The sequence below is a fragment of the Henningerozyma blattae genome, chromosome 9 (genome assembly GCF_000315915.1).
Source record: "Henningerozyma blattae CBS 6284 chromosome 9, complete genome".
In the NCBI taxonomy this organism is placed as follows: Eukaryota; Fungi; Ascomycota; class Saccharomycetes; order Saccharomycetales; family Saccharomycetaceae; genus Henningerozyma; species Henningerozyma blattae.
In genome coordinates, this window is record NC_020193.1 from 722,923 (window position 1) to 739,566 (window position 16,644).

A 16,644-nucleotide genomic window follows, 5' to 3' on the forward strand; every position below is an offset into this window, starting at 1 on the left:
TCTTAATCACCATACATACATCGTTAGATAAATAGAGCCTTTATACCAAGTATAATATAGTTAGAACTCCGACTTGCTGCAATAGAAGAAGGAGGAGAAATTTACAAGATACATAGATTGGAATCACAAAAATTGTGACAGCTTTGCTACTCCCAGTAGTATATCTTTTTGGCTGCTAGTTTAATACCAACTGTTTATTAAACTGTACAATTATATACCCGAGCCTACGTAAGTTAAATATTATTATTATTACGTTCCGATTTGTTCACTATACACTTCCATCTTTTGTATTTCGTCCTTTTTGTTTTTCTGGTTCTTACCTCTTTGTTCTACTTTAACCCTCTAGTTTATTCTTTTAGCTTTAGATTCTTAAATAGAATTTATGTTCATGATTCACTTACTTGTTAATCTACATGTTCATTCCGTTATCACGTGATCCTGATTTATACACGTGACTAACGTAGCTCAGACTACGAGACATGTAGGGATTCTGGAGGGATTACCAAGTGTGTCGTAGATTGTACTAGGGTCAATTATAATTCTTGCCATATAAATGTATATGTTACCCGATTTTCGAATTCAGCCAGGAATTAATATAAAATTAGATTGTGTTTCGTTAATCAGAATATTCATTCTGAATATCCATCTTCACAGAACGTTCCTCTTATATAAGAGCCGTGACTCGTCAGACACAAGTTTTCCGGAACATAATACATATAGATGTCTGTTGCATGGCTTGTCTGGATGTACCAGGCCTCTTTAGTAACCAACATTCTTGCCTTCGGCATTGATCGGCGGCTACACGGGTTGCCAGGGCGAATGGTATTATGTAAGCAAAAGAAAATGCACTAGCAAAAGAAAATGCACTAGCACAAGAAAATGCACTAGCACAAGAAAATGCACTAGCACAAGAAAATGCACTAGCACAAGAACATTCTATTGTTAAACTATTATACAATTAATATACAGTTATGTAGTGGCAACTCGCCACGCTCGTATGCCACGCTCATCTGCCACTCTCACCCCCTCATACTACTCTTATGTTTTGGCACAAAAACAAACCCCTCAGCTTTCCCCCAAAACATCTCACTCAATTTGATCCAATCTCTTGAATCTTCAGAAGCCATCAAAGTTTCCAACTCGTCTCTTCCCTTCCATTTTTCGACTCTTTGATTCATTCTAATGGGGACCCTTTCCAATACTCCGACGGGGACATATCTGTGGAAAAAAGACATGAATTCACAGAAATATCTTCTTGAAGTGGCGATCCCGTATTCGTCGGTGCCCCAATGCTGCATGGCGAAATCGGCATAATCGCGCAAGATTTGCAATCTTTCGGAGCTGGACTTGTCTAGATGTTGTTGGGCGTCGATTTCTTCGAAGATCCATGGCTTGATCAACGCGGATCTCGCGACCATCAAGGAATCGATGTTGGAATCTGAATCCAGGATCCTGTGCCAATCTTGATAGTTATCGATATCACCGTTGCCGACGAATTGGATACGAGACTGGGAAGAATCACGATCATCTTTATTTTCCAAACGTGTTTGTTCTGCCATTCTTAATGCGGCTGCGGTTTGAGAAATGTAATTCCAATCAGCATCTCTTGTGTAACGTTGTTGACGAGATCTACCGTGTAAAGTGAATGCTGCAACGTCTGTTTCTTGTACGATTCTTGTAATTAACGTATCGGCGATTGGATGGTTATCCTTGGCACCTGTTCTTAATTTCAAAGTGATTGGAATATCGTTTGAAGTATAATTCATTGCATTTAAACAACGAATCAATTTGGCAGGGTTTTCCATCATGGCACAACCAGCACCTTGACGATGTAACAAGTCAATGGGACAACCGGAATTCAAATTGATTTCGGAGATGGCAGAAGTGGTATCAAGACAAGTAGAAATTGCTTCACAAGCTTTTGCAGCTTGCCAAGGTTTAGAACAAGCTAGTTGAATCCCATAGCCTTGAGATTCAGAAATGTGTGAAGTGGGTAAAGCCCATTCGGCAGAAGTGCCTTGAATCATCGGCAACGCCAAGGCCATTTCAGAATACGTCACATCTGCACCAAGTTTCCTCATCAAACGACGATAAGGTAGATTACCTACGGTGGTTAAAGGAGCCAAGATTTTTTTGCCATGTAAATCCAAAGGTTTTTTCTCCTGGGCGAAAAACCGAGTATCTTTATATTTGTTGATCAATTCCTTTCTACGATCTTGTTGTGATTGGGTGGGGCCTGAAACGGGATTTGCATTGGGGATCGGAGCGTTCCGTAGCGCCTCCATGATATCGACGACGAAGTCACTCTTGACGAAAGCGATCTGTTTTCTTGCCAGCTCACGTTTCTTTTGCGGGTCGATCTTGTTGATTTCGTGGTTTGCCAGCCAGAGTGGGTTTTCCGCAGACATTGCCGCATTGGGCAACAATTGCGGCTGCGGATCGGCATGCAAATCGGAATTGGGATTGTTGGTGCTGGAATCTGTGGTGTTTGCAGAATGGGTGGATAGGAACCTACAACGGAAGCCCATGGGACAGTACCCCAGGGTGGAGAAGTTGGGACAAGTGGGGAAATATGACGTGATGATTTCTGGTTTCTTTAACGACAAGTATTTGGAAACATCATGTTCATGACGACAAGTCTCACGGCGAGGGCACGTGGTCTGGCCCAGGACCAGGTTGGGACACAATGCGTTTTGTTCTTTGGGTTGTCTATTGTCACGGTCTTTATTCTGGCCTCTACGTTTTTTGGCTTTTGCTTTTGCTTTGGCGTTGCCACCCTCATTAGCATTGTCAGGGTTGACAGCGCCAGCGGCACCTTCACCGTCTTTCAACGGGTCGTTTGCAACCCTAAACTGGGGCAGCACACGTGCGGTTCCAGGCTGTTCGGTTAGGGCTCGTTTCGAGGCCTCGTTGGGCTGCTCGCCTTCCAGGGCACGTTTTGCGGGCAGACAGGGTTCAATTTTGCTCTCACTCTTGCTCTCGCTTGTAGTTCCGGACAGCCCCAGCGGTTTGTTTTCGGACATGGCTTCGCGTCTTTATCTTCTGTCTTGCTCTGTGGCCTGTCCTTTTTCGCATTGCTGTGTTTTGTGTTGCCGGCCACTTTTTATACGCGTGGGCATGGCCAGTTTTACCCGGGCGCGAGAGCCGGACACCACGGCCCACCCGGACACCACGGCCCTGTCCGGGTGGAGCATGTCACCCGCACACGCCGGCTGCCGGCTGCTGTCCGCCCGGACACCCTGTCTGTCCGGCCCCAGCTGGCATCGCTTCGCAACGCTTCGCAACGCTGTGCTTCCCAGCATTGCTCAGCACCGTCGCGCAGTATATAACTGTGCGGCCTGCGCCCGGCCCAGCCCCCCAGCAGCCCCCCACCCATGTTCTCCGCGACGCTCCACGACCCAGCCGCCGAGCCTGAGGCCTCTCACGTGGCCTCTCATGTTTCTCATGTTGCCTCCCATCTAGCTCCTTCTGTCTCTCACGTGCCTTCTCACTCTTCTCACATCTCTATTACTAATCCAAGTGTAGCTACAAATACAAGCACAAATACAAGCACAAACACAAACACAAGCACAAGCACAAGCACAAGCACAAGCACAAGCACAAGCTCAGGACCAAACTCTTTCAGCAATACTTCCCCCCACATCACCATTGCTCCCCCCACTCCTCACACGCCAACGACAATGGCCACTCCAACACAAACGCCTCATCAGAGTAGTTCTGCCATCGATATAACCGGCACAGCTGTCCGTCGTGATTCTATACTCCATGCCCAAGGAATGGGCGGTGTTACCTGGGGGTCTCTGGCCATTGGATCTTGGCTTCGTGATGAAGTCCAATTCCATGCTACGTTGCGCCAGTCTCGTAAGAATAGTATATTGGGAGGACTCCCGCACGATTCTCGACGCTCATCCCATCTGGGTCTAAATATCAACAATCAATATACGCAAGCCACCACGGCACCCGCAACAACAGGCTTCTTACAATCTCACAACTCTCACAATGCCTTTCTTTCGAATTTGGAAAAACAGTATTGTAAAGATTATTCCTGTTGTGGCGTATCCTTGCCAGGCTTGCACGATTTATTAAGACATTACGAAGAAGCCCACATCACTGGTGCCAATGCCACTACAACCTCCACTACTAGTATAAACATCGGCAACGGCACTTCAAACTCATCTGCCAACAACACCATCAACAACACATCGTCTTCCTCCTCCTCCTCCGCCGCCGCCGCCGCCGCTCAAGTGCGTAGCAGGCAAAACACACTTTTCGATAACTATTCCTTACAAAATAAACCTCATTCCAATCCACGTTCTCGTCACAAGAAAAATTCCGTTTCTTATGCTCCAACAACAAACTCAAATCTAGTCGATACAATCGCCACCAACGAAGTGTTTTTGCAATTGAACAAGAAGGTCAAATTACCAGATATCACCACTCAACCTCCTGAATTCGATTTCGACTTTGTATCGCCCGATTCCCCACATGACCAACCCTCCCTTCACCCTCCTCCTCCGTCTTTCCCCACGCTCATGCACACCACCGATCCCTTTACAACAAATACCAATACCACTATCCGACCTCAATCCAATAAGATGATGTTTGATGAGAGTGTGGATGTGCATGGCGACGTTGATGTTGACGAGGTCGACGACGATGACGACGATGACGACGACGATGAACAAGATGATGACCCTTTCTCTAAGCATACCCCGTTGAAGTCTAAACCTGCAATAGATCCACCACATGCAAAGAAACAGTACAACGGGTATATAGACGATCCTGCAAGAAGATTATACGTGATGGACCGAGAAGAACACAAGCCGTTCAAGTGTCCTGTTATCGGCTGTGACAAGACGTATAAGAACCAAAACGGGTTGAAGTATCACAAGATCCATGGCCATCAAAACCAAAAATTACACGAAAACCAAGACGGCACGTTTACCATCATTGATCCGGACTCGAATGAACCGTTTCCTGATGGCATGGGCTATGAAAAGGATAAACCGTATAGATGTGAGGTCTGTGGTAAGAGGTATAAGAATTTGAATGGATTGAAGTATCATAGAGGGCATTCCACACATTAGCGATTGCGCGATTACGAGCAAAGCGCCTAGTGCGTTAGCAAGTGGTTGTTAATAATTTATTTTTTTTGATTATTAGTCTGTGTGAGTCCGTGTGAATGTGCGTCTGCATGTGCGTCTGCGTCTGCGTCTGCGTCTGCATGTGCGTCTGCGTCTGCGTCTGCGTCTGCATGTGCGTCTGCATGTGCGTCTGCATGTCTGTGTTTAGTGACTATTTAGGACAATACCCTCCCCCCCCCCCCACCCTACGCTTACTTTGGTAGGCGTATTCTTTTTTTTGATTTCACAAAATACAAAACAATTAGTTAGATCAAGTATTTAGTAACAAACACTTTGACCAAGTATTGTTTTTTTAGTCAGGACAAGGGGCAATTACTATGGAAGGACAAGTACTATGGAAGGACAAGTATTGTGACAGGGCAAGCACTGTGACAGGGCAAGTGCTGTGGAGAAACAGGTGCTGCAGAAGAGTCGCCTACTGTATTAGTAAGTAAACGATATATCGTACTATATACAAGATTATTTATAAACTTATTTTTATTACTATGAAGATATATGCATATTTGGTTTTGGTATATTATCAATTTGTAATAAACAAAACGCTTTACCCGGATTTTTCATTGCCCAGAAAAGGCCGCACCATCATAAAAAAAGAAAAGTAAAATGAAAACGAAAAAAAGAAACAATTATCGAAGCACACGCGAGTATGCCGTCACCATGACGTCATTATTGCAACATACTTTATCAAGCACCGAAGTTTAGATCTGATCTCAAACCACCACGGATCTTAAAATTGCCGTTGTGCGAATCGGGAATCGCCGTTTGAGAATCTTATGTCAGGAATCATGAATCACCATTTACGAATCTCAAGGTGTAACTGCCCATCTCTATATAAATAGATATATTGCAAAATTCAAATGCAAGTGAAGTGAAAGTGCAAGTGCAAAGGGCAACAGTATTAGGCAATTTAAAGTGTAAATCACTGATATTAGAGGTAAATCTTTTCCTATTTGGGATGCAGATCTTAACCTTATCTGTGCCTTTCTGTATGTTATTAGAAAAATGAAAAATAAAAGAAGCAATATAAAATGTTATATTTAGTGAATCGTCATGTATGTCTTGTAACTTTATTTTATGATATGATATTGTAATATTGGCGGATCGCCCTTTTTAAAAGGCTAACCATTAATCATTGTTATATTTAATGTACATTCTGTAAAAACTTTCAAGGGCTTACTTAGTATGATGATACGACAATTACAACTCATTTTAATTTAATTTAGGTTGTATTTGTATTACGCAATTGCAATTATATATGATATGTGATAAGCGATTATATCGCAACGTGTATTAAAGCAATATTACGACATTGCAATTTAATGAAATAATCTTATCTCTTGGCCAACCATTCACATATAACACAAGATTGATTGTTACTATGACATGTTATGAATCATTCCAGTATATTGCGAATCAGCATGATGCAACATATGGTGTCAGGGTGGAGCGATATGCTAAAATCAACCAATACAATGTGATATAAAGATTGACAAATCATTTAGAAGATATTCTTTTCTTTTTCTTTTTCTTCCTTTTTTGCCTCTTTTGCCTTTTTTAATAACCTCAACAATAAGTATTCGTCAATCATACGATAGCCGAGGTGGAGAATGGATATGCCATCTCCTTTGTCTTATCACTATCCCAATATATAGATAAAGAAACTTTAAATTAATCAAGGAGGCAATTTTACCTAAATTTTGTAAAATTAGTTTAAACGGATGGATTTCCAAGATGTTGGAGAAAAGATAAAGAATTTGAAATATGGAAAATGATGTAAAAATCTTTCTAGTTCACAAGACAGGATGTTAGTCATTCACAATTATCACTGCTAATAGGGGGTTTATCAATGGGGATGACTTGTTACAAGTGCGTGGCTTCATGTTAAGTACTTAGATTGGCATGACCTTTGTTATTTTACTCTAACTAGGAAAACTTTGGGGGAATGGCCTAATTAGTTGCCAGTTCTTGGTACTAGTAAATAAATTCAACTACATCTTGACACGAAATGAAACTTTCTATATTACTGTGCTAAGGAGGAAACAAGTACAAGACATCCATCTCAATATACAAAGCAGAATTATAGATACAGGAAGAAAGCCTACGTATGAGATCATTATTTTGGAAACTTTAATCTATATACTAGCATAATCGTAATATCTGAAGATAAAATAAAAGTGACATCAATTGACACTACTGTATCTGAACATATTGAGTTGAGAAAGACATTTATTAATAAAATTAACATAACTAGGTTACGTGTTCTATGTAAAATCTGGGCATAATATTGCGTACTAAATTGCTGGAGAATATCGTATACTAATCTGATAGGGAATATAGCGTTCTATAAACTTTTCTTAAGAATGTTTAGAAAGGAAACCGAATATTACCAGCATGCTATGAAAATATATTTTCCAGGAGGTTCGACATACCATCATGACCAAAGTATTTACTGTTATTTTAACGAAGTGTTTTCTTATTAATTATAGATTATATATATATATATATATATATATATACAAGTAACGGAATAACATATTTATATAACAGGGGTTATCAGTGAGATTGACTAAAGATAGTATAAATATCACTAAATAACTTTGCAATAAGAGATAAATATCTACCAACTGTCAATTTAAGATATGTGTATAGAGTGTTATGAGCCCTGTAAATTTAATTAGAACCACAATTATACATTATAATGATAGATATAATAAGTTTAGTACTACACTTAATATTGATTTAAAAAAAATTGATTTAAAAAAAAAAATATTAAAGATGAGCAGTACTCCGAATAAAAAAATTGGCAAGGATAGACACACCCAATAATGGCATCACCTACTCTTGACTCGTTCTCTCAACTTTGAGACTATTATTGTGAAGAAGATAATAATTCTATCATAATAGAAGAATGTTATAAAGCCTTTGAAAAATATAAAGTTAACGAATAGCCCCATTAGGTAAAATGGCAATAACTTCAAGAAATAGAATGAATCTCATCAATGACTTAATTGAAACTGTTCCAATTGTAAGAATGATATTAGAAAAATTCTAAAAAATACAAGGTCAAAGAGGCCTTGATGAAAACAATTGAAGATGATGAATATGTGAGTAAAAATGTTACTGTATTGAAATAATCCAATGGATTAGAAATAGAAATGCCAATAATTCAAGGATATTAAAAGCTGAAGATTTCTCACTAACTCACAAGCTGGTTAGTGGTGAAGAAGAATGTGAAAACTTGCCAAAATTCTATGAAAAGAACGATGCTGCAAATTGATGCAACAATCAGATTAAAACCACAATATATATTACCGGTGATTATTCTTAATAGCATATTAAGATTTCAAGATTCGAATAGGGAACTACTATTATCTTCAGATCAAACTAAGAAACTATTTATTGATGATGCAACTTCTGATAAAATAGATAATTCCAAATTCTCAGAAGAAATGGTAAATAGGACCTCGTTATATATCCAGATCTTAATTAAATTTGACAATGATCAAACTAACGTTACACTTGGTCCATAAACTTATCATGAAACAGATCATCCATCTGGAAATGAAAATCCTTCTGCACTTATTATGAGTACCTCAAAAACAGAAAAATCATTTAAAAAGTTTAAAAGATTATTGAAGGATCCACATTTTTGCCCAGACACTTGAAAAGCTAACCAATAAAAAAGGAAAAATTAGGGTAGATGGACCCCAGATTTATAACCCAGAATAAATTCATTAGCACATTTCTTAAATATAATACTTGTATGAAATGCTTTTCACAATATTCAGATTACAAATCTCAGAAGTGTACTGAATAATATGAGACTGTTCATAGTTTCGTAAATATTAACAAAAATTTTAACCTAGAAGACACTATTTCACAAAATAAGAATATGCTAGTCGATGTCCGTTCTCAATCATTATTCTATCGTGTCTTAAATGTTTTTCACTCAGATTCTCCTAATATGGAAGCTCTTCTTGGGAAATTAGAGTCTGAAGATAAAAGAAAAGAGATACATCGTGATGTCATTAAAAATCAAAAGGTGTCTCTTATTGCTAAAACAAATAAAGCTAATTCAAATGGATTCTTAATCATATATCCGGGTCACTGGCCAAAACATTATCTGCAACAAAAGTTTGCTAATTAATGAGAACCATAAACTTAGCAATAAATAGAATGTATAGCCATAATTCCATCATTGGTACTCATGTTGAATACCTCGCAATAAAAACTTGAAAATGAGATTATCTTTGTCATAAATGAGGCAATTATGTTCTGGAAGCATACTGCAATCCATTTACTACCACCATTGCATTTACCAGGCTTCCGTATATCCTATGGTACGGTGAATATGTATCTTAGCTACTACTAAAAGATAACTGGAAAACACAAATTGGCTTAATATTAACCAATAATCTGTATGATTATACATTACAAATTACAGATAAAGATGAGTATTATATTCCCAAACTACCACATCTCTCTGATATTGAAGTACTTACTTCTAAAGTTAAATCATAAGGCGAACATAGGCAAAGTCGTCACACAATAGGATCCAAACATTCAGGAAGGGAATAACTTCTCCATTACATAATTTATTCATGTGCCCACTGGCACAATAAAGTTAAATGCAAGTCCCCCCGATAGATGTTTCATCTAAATTCACAACTCATATTGATACATATCAAAAATGTGCCATTGTAGAGCCCTTCGTACTCTGAGAAATATCCACACACAAATAGTCCTGTTACAGGAAATCCTGAAAGACTGCATGTGGGTTTAATGATTCATCACTTGAGTTCCATTATAGATGAATAATTCATGATAATTCGACGTGAACTCAATGGTTACATCTCATTAATAGATTTGCCAAGAAAAACAGATGAAGAAATGACATCACATTTTAGTCAGCTACACTCGCAACTTATGAATACCTTCTTCTATAGCCCTGTCCCTGAAATTAGGTGTAATTAAGGTACAGAATCTCATATTTGGGGTACCTACTTAAAATCTGTAGATATATCTCGTAAACAACTACCATCATACAAATTCAATGAAACTGGACTTGTAGAAAAACACCATCATCAAGCAAAAGGCAAACGAGGTACTCTTCTCTACGAACACTGTCAACTTACAATTCCTATTAAACTACAAACTAATTCCTCATTAGACCTATTTCAAAAATTCAAGGTCCTAAAAGTGAGGGATAATGAGAGCAGAAAGTCTATCTTAGAATTTGTAGGGTACAAACATGTAAATTATTGGGCGCTTATACGTCAATTGGAGGTTTCATTTTAACAAATAAATTATATTCATCATATTTTAAAGTATAGCCGATTCTAAGAAAAAATTTTGTAGCGGGCAGATTACAAAGGGCATCTAATCTTCATTGACCAAGCATTATCGCAAATGGATCTACATGGGTAGCAATTATGGAAAAGTCACCCTATTTATCTCTTTATATAAAACTAACTTTCGGTATAATACTTGCTAGATATTCATGATCTTTATACATACAACAGTAGATATACTGGTTTAGGATAAAAGATAGTATAATGTAAATATACGTTACTAATAAAAACCCCAATTAGAAAATTCGGTGTCGTTAATTAAAGTAGATCATGTAGCTTCTACAGGATATACTAAGCATGTGAGAGACACATAACTCTTGCGAGGTTAATTAGGTGAAAAATTTTCACTTATAGACGACGATGAATTGACTTCTCTTGTCCAAAAAAAGATGTATAAATTGCCAGCAATTCAGTCGACATCTAATCTTTATATTTTTATATTTTCTATAATTTTAATTCCTACTAAAAAGGGTAGGAGGTTTCTATACTTTAAAACAATCAATAAAAGAAGAAAAATTGTTGTATATTATACGTAGCCATATCTTTAAGAAAACTATTATTTTTTTTTCTGTTAAATTCTTAATATCTATTTTTCTACTATTATTTTTTGATTACATTAATTCAAAGATAAGGTTATAATTCTGTTCTTACCAACTATATTGTTGAGATAAATTTTCAGTTGAAATAATAACATATTTAGTCTGATTTATTTGGCATGTTTCTTGGGTTCGCGGATAATACTTAAAGTACCATCTCTAGAAATATTTTTACATTTATCCATGGTAATCATGTCACCGTTAAGTGATAATGATATAAGAACTGAGAAAGTTATATATAGGTTCATAAAAATACTTATTATGCTTTTAGATAGACTATATATACAAGAAAATATTTTGTAAATAAAAATAAAATATAGCTTTAAGTTTGACTGAACCGGGGAATGAATCATCTCAATTTGCCGGTCCATAATTATACTATCCAAAATTTTGATAATTTATATACCACTTTGAATCTTATTTATTTTTAAATATATCTCTGAGTTTTGGAAACTAGATCAGATTAAATATTCTGTACTGCTGCAGCTCTGAATTAACTGTTATTCAAAATATGCTCCTTTCCCCACTCTTAATTTTTTTCTCGGGCCCTCCCTTTAAAAAAATTGATTAACATACATTCTTATCGAATTTATTAATATACAATACCAAATTCATCGAAAAAATTATTCTTCTTATGAAATTGAACATTACAAAACCTTTACAACTAGCTCAATGGTTAAGTTATCTAATACTTCTATTTTTAATCTCAGTTATAATCATATTACCTTTATCAGTTATTTTATTTAATGACTTTTATTTATCTCTATTACCAAAGGATTCTTCACAATGGTTGCCATTAGCAAATTTTAATTTTTCAATAAATCCAAATAATATTCTGAGTTTTGAAACTGATATTCAAAGATTAAATCCAGATATAAATTTACCACCTGTAATAAATAATGGGCTGATCTCAAACATCTATTTAAGAGAATCAATTATTTATAAATTTGATGCTATTTTCAATTTTTATTGTTTAAAAAATAATTCAAATTTAAATAATCATCAATTGACAAATTTAAATGTTAAGTTTTTTTCAGTTTATGGTAAAAATAACGATATGTTAATATATAATAAAGATTTCCCAATCACTTGCATGAAAACAAATATTAAATTTAATAATTATGATCAAATTGACATTTTATCTAATAATCAACACAACCATGCTAGTAAAGAAATGAATATATTGAACCAAATTAACAAATATTGGCTAAATAAAATAGATATAGACGATATTCTATCTATAGGCACAAATTCAGATCATTTTACTGTAGAATTTAATCTACCAATTGGTGATGAATTGATTTTTAATTTCGATACATCTTTTATAAGATCAAGGATGGTATTTGATCAGGATTTTAGGAATATTATGTTAAGATGGTCTAAGACAACGTACATTATTGGAACAATAATATTTTTCATATTGATTTGTTTTATCTTTTTAATCACCTTTTCAATTACCTTTTTTTTTATTTTAAAGAATAATAAAAATACAACTATTAAAAATTGAAAAACGACCATTACTTAATTAAGTACAACTATATATGATAAATATATTAGCATTTTATACAATAACTTCTGCTTGCTTTAAACTAGAGGAGACTAATGCATGACAATAAATGCATATGCTCTTTTTTTGAAGGCTTTACTTTTTTTTTGTTTAAGGAATTGTTTAAATATATGTATATAATATTTATACTAAATCAAGTGTAAACACTAATATAAATACAAATTCAAATTTAAATGCAAATTCAAATGGAAGATTTATAATTTAATATGAAGTGAGTCATATCCCGGGGATGGCCTTACTTCAAAATCAACAAAGAAATTTTCATGATCTTTAAAGGTTAAATATCTAGAATATTCATCAACTGTTTTGTTATAAATATCTAATGCTTTAATGAATTTCCTACACTTAGTTTCTAATAACATATGTTGATTTCTGTTAAAGATTTTTAAATATTTCTTTTTATCTTCATTTGATATCGTAGAATTCCCCATCATTTCATTAATAGTATTATCAGAAGGGTTATTTTGAATATTAATAGAAAGTTCATTATTAATGTTTTTATTTTCTATTTCAGAGTAAGGAATATCTGGACTAGATTTAATGCTAAATATTCTCATGTTAGGTTTAATTATTGAATAACGTGCCTGTACAATCTTATCGAAGTCATTACTTTTTGGTAAAGTAGGTTCCTTGTCCATAGAATAATGATCATTCGCAATTATAGTTTCGTTTTCCTTTGTATTACTACTAAATTCTGGAGTCATTTCTAATGAGCTAATGGAATCTAAAATGCTTTTTTCTAAAGTATTTTCTGAATTATTTACGCTACCATTTGATTTATCAGATGGAATAGTTGGCAGGTCTTTTTTATAATTTTTAGCTGTAATTATACCCCAGTGATCATTAGCTTTTTCAATCTTATCAATAGGTGAATTCATTGGTAATATTTTAGTAGTAAACAGGACAGGCAATAATTTACCATTTTTAATATTTGAAGAATATTTTAATTCAGGTGGACTAATTACTTTTCTCTTATTAGAATCTGCTGCTGAATTTTTTAAAGTTTGATTATTAGATTTACTTGAAAATGAATACAATGAATCTAGAAATGTTGAAGTAGTTGCAGATATTTCAGGTACTGGCTTATTATCAACACTACTGATAGTTATTGTATCTAATTTATCAATAGAAATTTTTTCTGCCATAGTTTCTTCTATAATACAATTTTTAATACTACTTTGATAAACTGGATAAGGATTATCAATACTAGCCTTATTACCCCGGCTCGACGTAGTTTGTTTTTCTGGTGATTCTACAGATGTGCTTAATTTGGAAAACCAGCCCCCAATTCTAATTGATAATGAGTCTGTATCGTTATAAGGTTTAGAATCAACCTTTTGATTGGATTCATTGCTATTATTAGAACTTTTATTGTTTGATCTTTGCGAAGTTGAATAACCTTTTTGAATAATAGATTTAAAAGCAGCTTGTTGAGAAGAGGTTAACAACATTTTAAATATCATTTCATCCAATACATCATAAGGATATTTCCCATGCTTTAAAAGATATGATGGTCTTACATTAGCGATAGAACTAACAGTTGGGAAATTCAAAACTTTTGGTGCTAAAATATTTAGATCATTTAATCTTTCTGCTCTGATAATTAAATCTGTTTCCAGAGCTTGATTATTAGTTACTATTGATAATTTTCTATTTTTAAAAAAGAGTAAACTATCTTCATTTTCATCTATGGGGATAACTGGTATATAGCCTAATTCTTGAACCATTATTTTAATAGTAGAATGTATGCCATTAATATTGGTTTTAATAGTTTCCAACATTTGCTTCTGAAGGCAAATATTAGTGTTATTATCTCCAGATATTTTATTATTAGTATTATCATCACCATCATCATCATCATCATTTAAAGCCTTATTTAATTGCGGAACTACACGAAAGACAATTAATTTTATAAATAATATGTGCACAATTTCCAAATGTGAATCCTTAGAAAGATCGAACCAATAATTTGATATCAATTCATCCGCAATTTTAATTGTATAATCTTTTGGAATTACATCCCAATTATTAATTAGAAATAGTAAGGCAATTGTCTGATTATCACAATTTGAAGTCTTAATTAATGAGAGCAAGCCCTTTGCCCATTGATTCCAATCTAAAAAGTCCAAAGGAGAATTTGTTGGATCTATAGAATCTGTAGACGATGCTAACAGTTCAGTTGAAGAAGAATACAATTCAGTATTAGAAATTCTTAATGGTTTCTTACAATTTTGTTGAAATTGAAAAATGATGAATTGAAAAAGTTTATTATAAGTTAAATTAGCAATAGTTGAGTTTAAGGCAGTATAATTATTCGAAATATGATCCAATAAATAATTATCATGTAAAATTAACAAGTCTTTAAAATTATGATTTTGATGAGCTGTTATTTTTGAATCAGTAACAGTTGAATTATGAACATCAATTAAGAATGAATCGTTTAAATTTCGTAGACATTCCCATAACTTTATTGATTTGAAATTATTAAATATAAATTCATTTAACTGTGAATTAGAAACTATATTTGATGAATTGTTAGTGGATGACATCGACGATTGCTTCTTGCCATTATTTAAATTATTTGGAATTGTATTTGATTTTGATGTTAAGATTGAAACTTGATCAATACCTTCACCAACTTTGATAAAATTTTGAAATTTATTAAAATCAGATTTTAAAAAATTTCTTGTAACAAAAGTTAAAAAAATTTCAGAACCTGTAATAAATTTCAACGAATCTTTATTTAATATTTCAATCTTGGAGAAATCTTGTAGATTTTTAATAACAATATACCAATAATGCCAGTAAAATGATAAAAAGATTGAGTCGTTTTTCAAGTATGAGATTAGAATTCTAAAAGTAGCAATATCACTTGGAATCATTGAAGACTGTTTTGAATTGAGGGTTGCTAGAGTAGGTTTGAAATCTTTAATATTTTCAAAATTATCTTTTTGAATTGAATTTTTCTTATTAGATGTAATGGTAAACACGGTTTTTTTCCAATTACCAAATAAATAAATGTCATTATTATTATTATTATTATTATTATTATTATTAGTATTAGTATTATCATCGGTAGTACTCGTTGAAATAGGAGAAGTTGAATATGAAATATTTAATTGTAATTTTGAAAATAATCCATTTAATAATAATACATCATAATTATAAATATCTGGCAAATAAACAAATGCAAAAGCATTTAATTTACCAATGAATGATCTTAAAACTGTTTGAAATTCGTTTAAATATTTTATAACTAATGCTTCCTTAGGAGTTTGAATACCTTTTGATTTAAGTTTATTACTTTTCAAATCATTTTTCAAAGTTGAGTCATTTTTCGAATCAAAATCACTTAAATTCTTTAATAATTTAGAAGTTAAGATTAATTTATTTGTTAATGAATTGATTGTTAAAAAGATATGGTTCGAATAAATTGCCAAGATATGATTTGAATGAATTGATGTGGGCAATAAAATAGTTAATAATCTACTTATTGATTCTAGAATGACGGATAAAAGATCTATGGAAAAATATGGTGTCCCTGAATAATGAATTAGATGATTTGCATTATTCAAATTAAAACTTGGCGGTCTTGAATTTAAATAGTTTAAAAGGGTGATCCACCATTGAAGTGATATATCCCTATAAATCAAATCTCTGGAATAATTGATATTCAAGTTATATTGAACAAACCTTAAATATGATAATAGATGGATCCGAATAAAATTAGCAATGAAATTTTGTCTTTTATTTATAGAATTGATGGATTTTTCATTATAATTTGTATAATCATCATCATTTATAATGGAAATGAACGTGTTTAAAGCATCTAATAATTTTATCTCTTGTTCATCCATGATTGGATCTTTCGCAAGATTAACGTTATCGAAGTCACGGCTTTGAGTGTGATTGCTAGAGAGTTTGTCATCTGAAACTTGATCTGAAATGTTAGGTAGCATAGGGAGGTGAAAAAAAAATAAAAATAA

The 16,644-nt window shown here is 33.9% G+C and overlaps 4 protein-coding genes across 4 annotated transcripts; 2 read left to right on the forward strand and 2 right to left on the reverse strand.

The window, feature by feature from the left end:
• Nucleotides 1-1,019: 1,019 nt before the first annotated feature.
• DUS3 (tRNA dihydrouridine synthase DUS3) lies at nucleotides 1,020-3,023 on the reverse strand (the record flags this gene model as incomplete). Its single annotated transcript, XM_004182430.1, has 1 exon — nucleotides 1,020-3,023. The coding sequence occupies one exon, from the start codon at nucleotides 3,021-3,023 to the stop codon at nucleotides 1,020-1,022; it is 2,004 nt and encodes a 667-aa protein (XP_004182478.1).
• Nucleotides 3,024-3,374: 351 nt separating this feature from the next.
• Nucleotides 3,375-5,087, forward strand: SFP1 (zinc-coordinating transcription factor SFP1; the record flags this gene model as incomplete). The annotated part of the gene is made up of 1 exon (XM_004182431.1): nucleotides 3,375-5,087. One exon carries the CDS (start codon nucleotides 3,375-3,377, stop codon nucleotides 5,085-5,087), a length of 1,713 nt encoding a protein of 570 aa, XP_004182479.1.
• A 6,638-nt stretch (nucleotides 5,088-11,725) lies between these two features.
• Nucleotides 11,726-12,598, forward strand: SEI1 (seipin; the record flags this gene model as incomplete). Its single annotated transcript, XM_004182432.1, has 1 exon — nucleotides 11,726-12,598. The coding sequence occupies one exon, from the start codon at nucleotides 11,726-11,728 to the stop codon at nucleotides 12,596-12,598; it is 873 nt and encodes a 290-aa protein (XP_004182480.1).
• A 254-nt stretch (nucleotides 12,599-12,852) lies between these two features.
• On the reverse strand, nucleotides 12,853-16,617 carry AHK1 (Ahk1p; the record flags this gene model as incomplete). The annotated part of the gene is made up of 1 exon (XM_004182433.1): nucleotides 12,853-16,617. One exon carries the CDS (start codon nucleotides 16,615-16,617, stop codon nucleotides 12,853-12,855), a length of 3,765 nt encoding a protein of 1,254 aa, XP_004182481.1.
• Nucleotides 16,618-16,644: the final 27 nt, after the last annotated feature.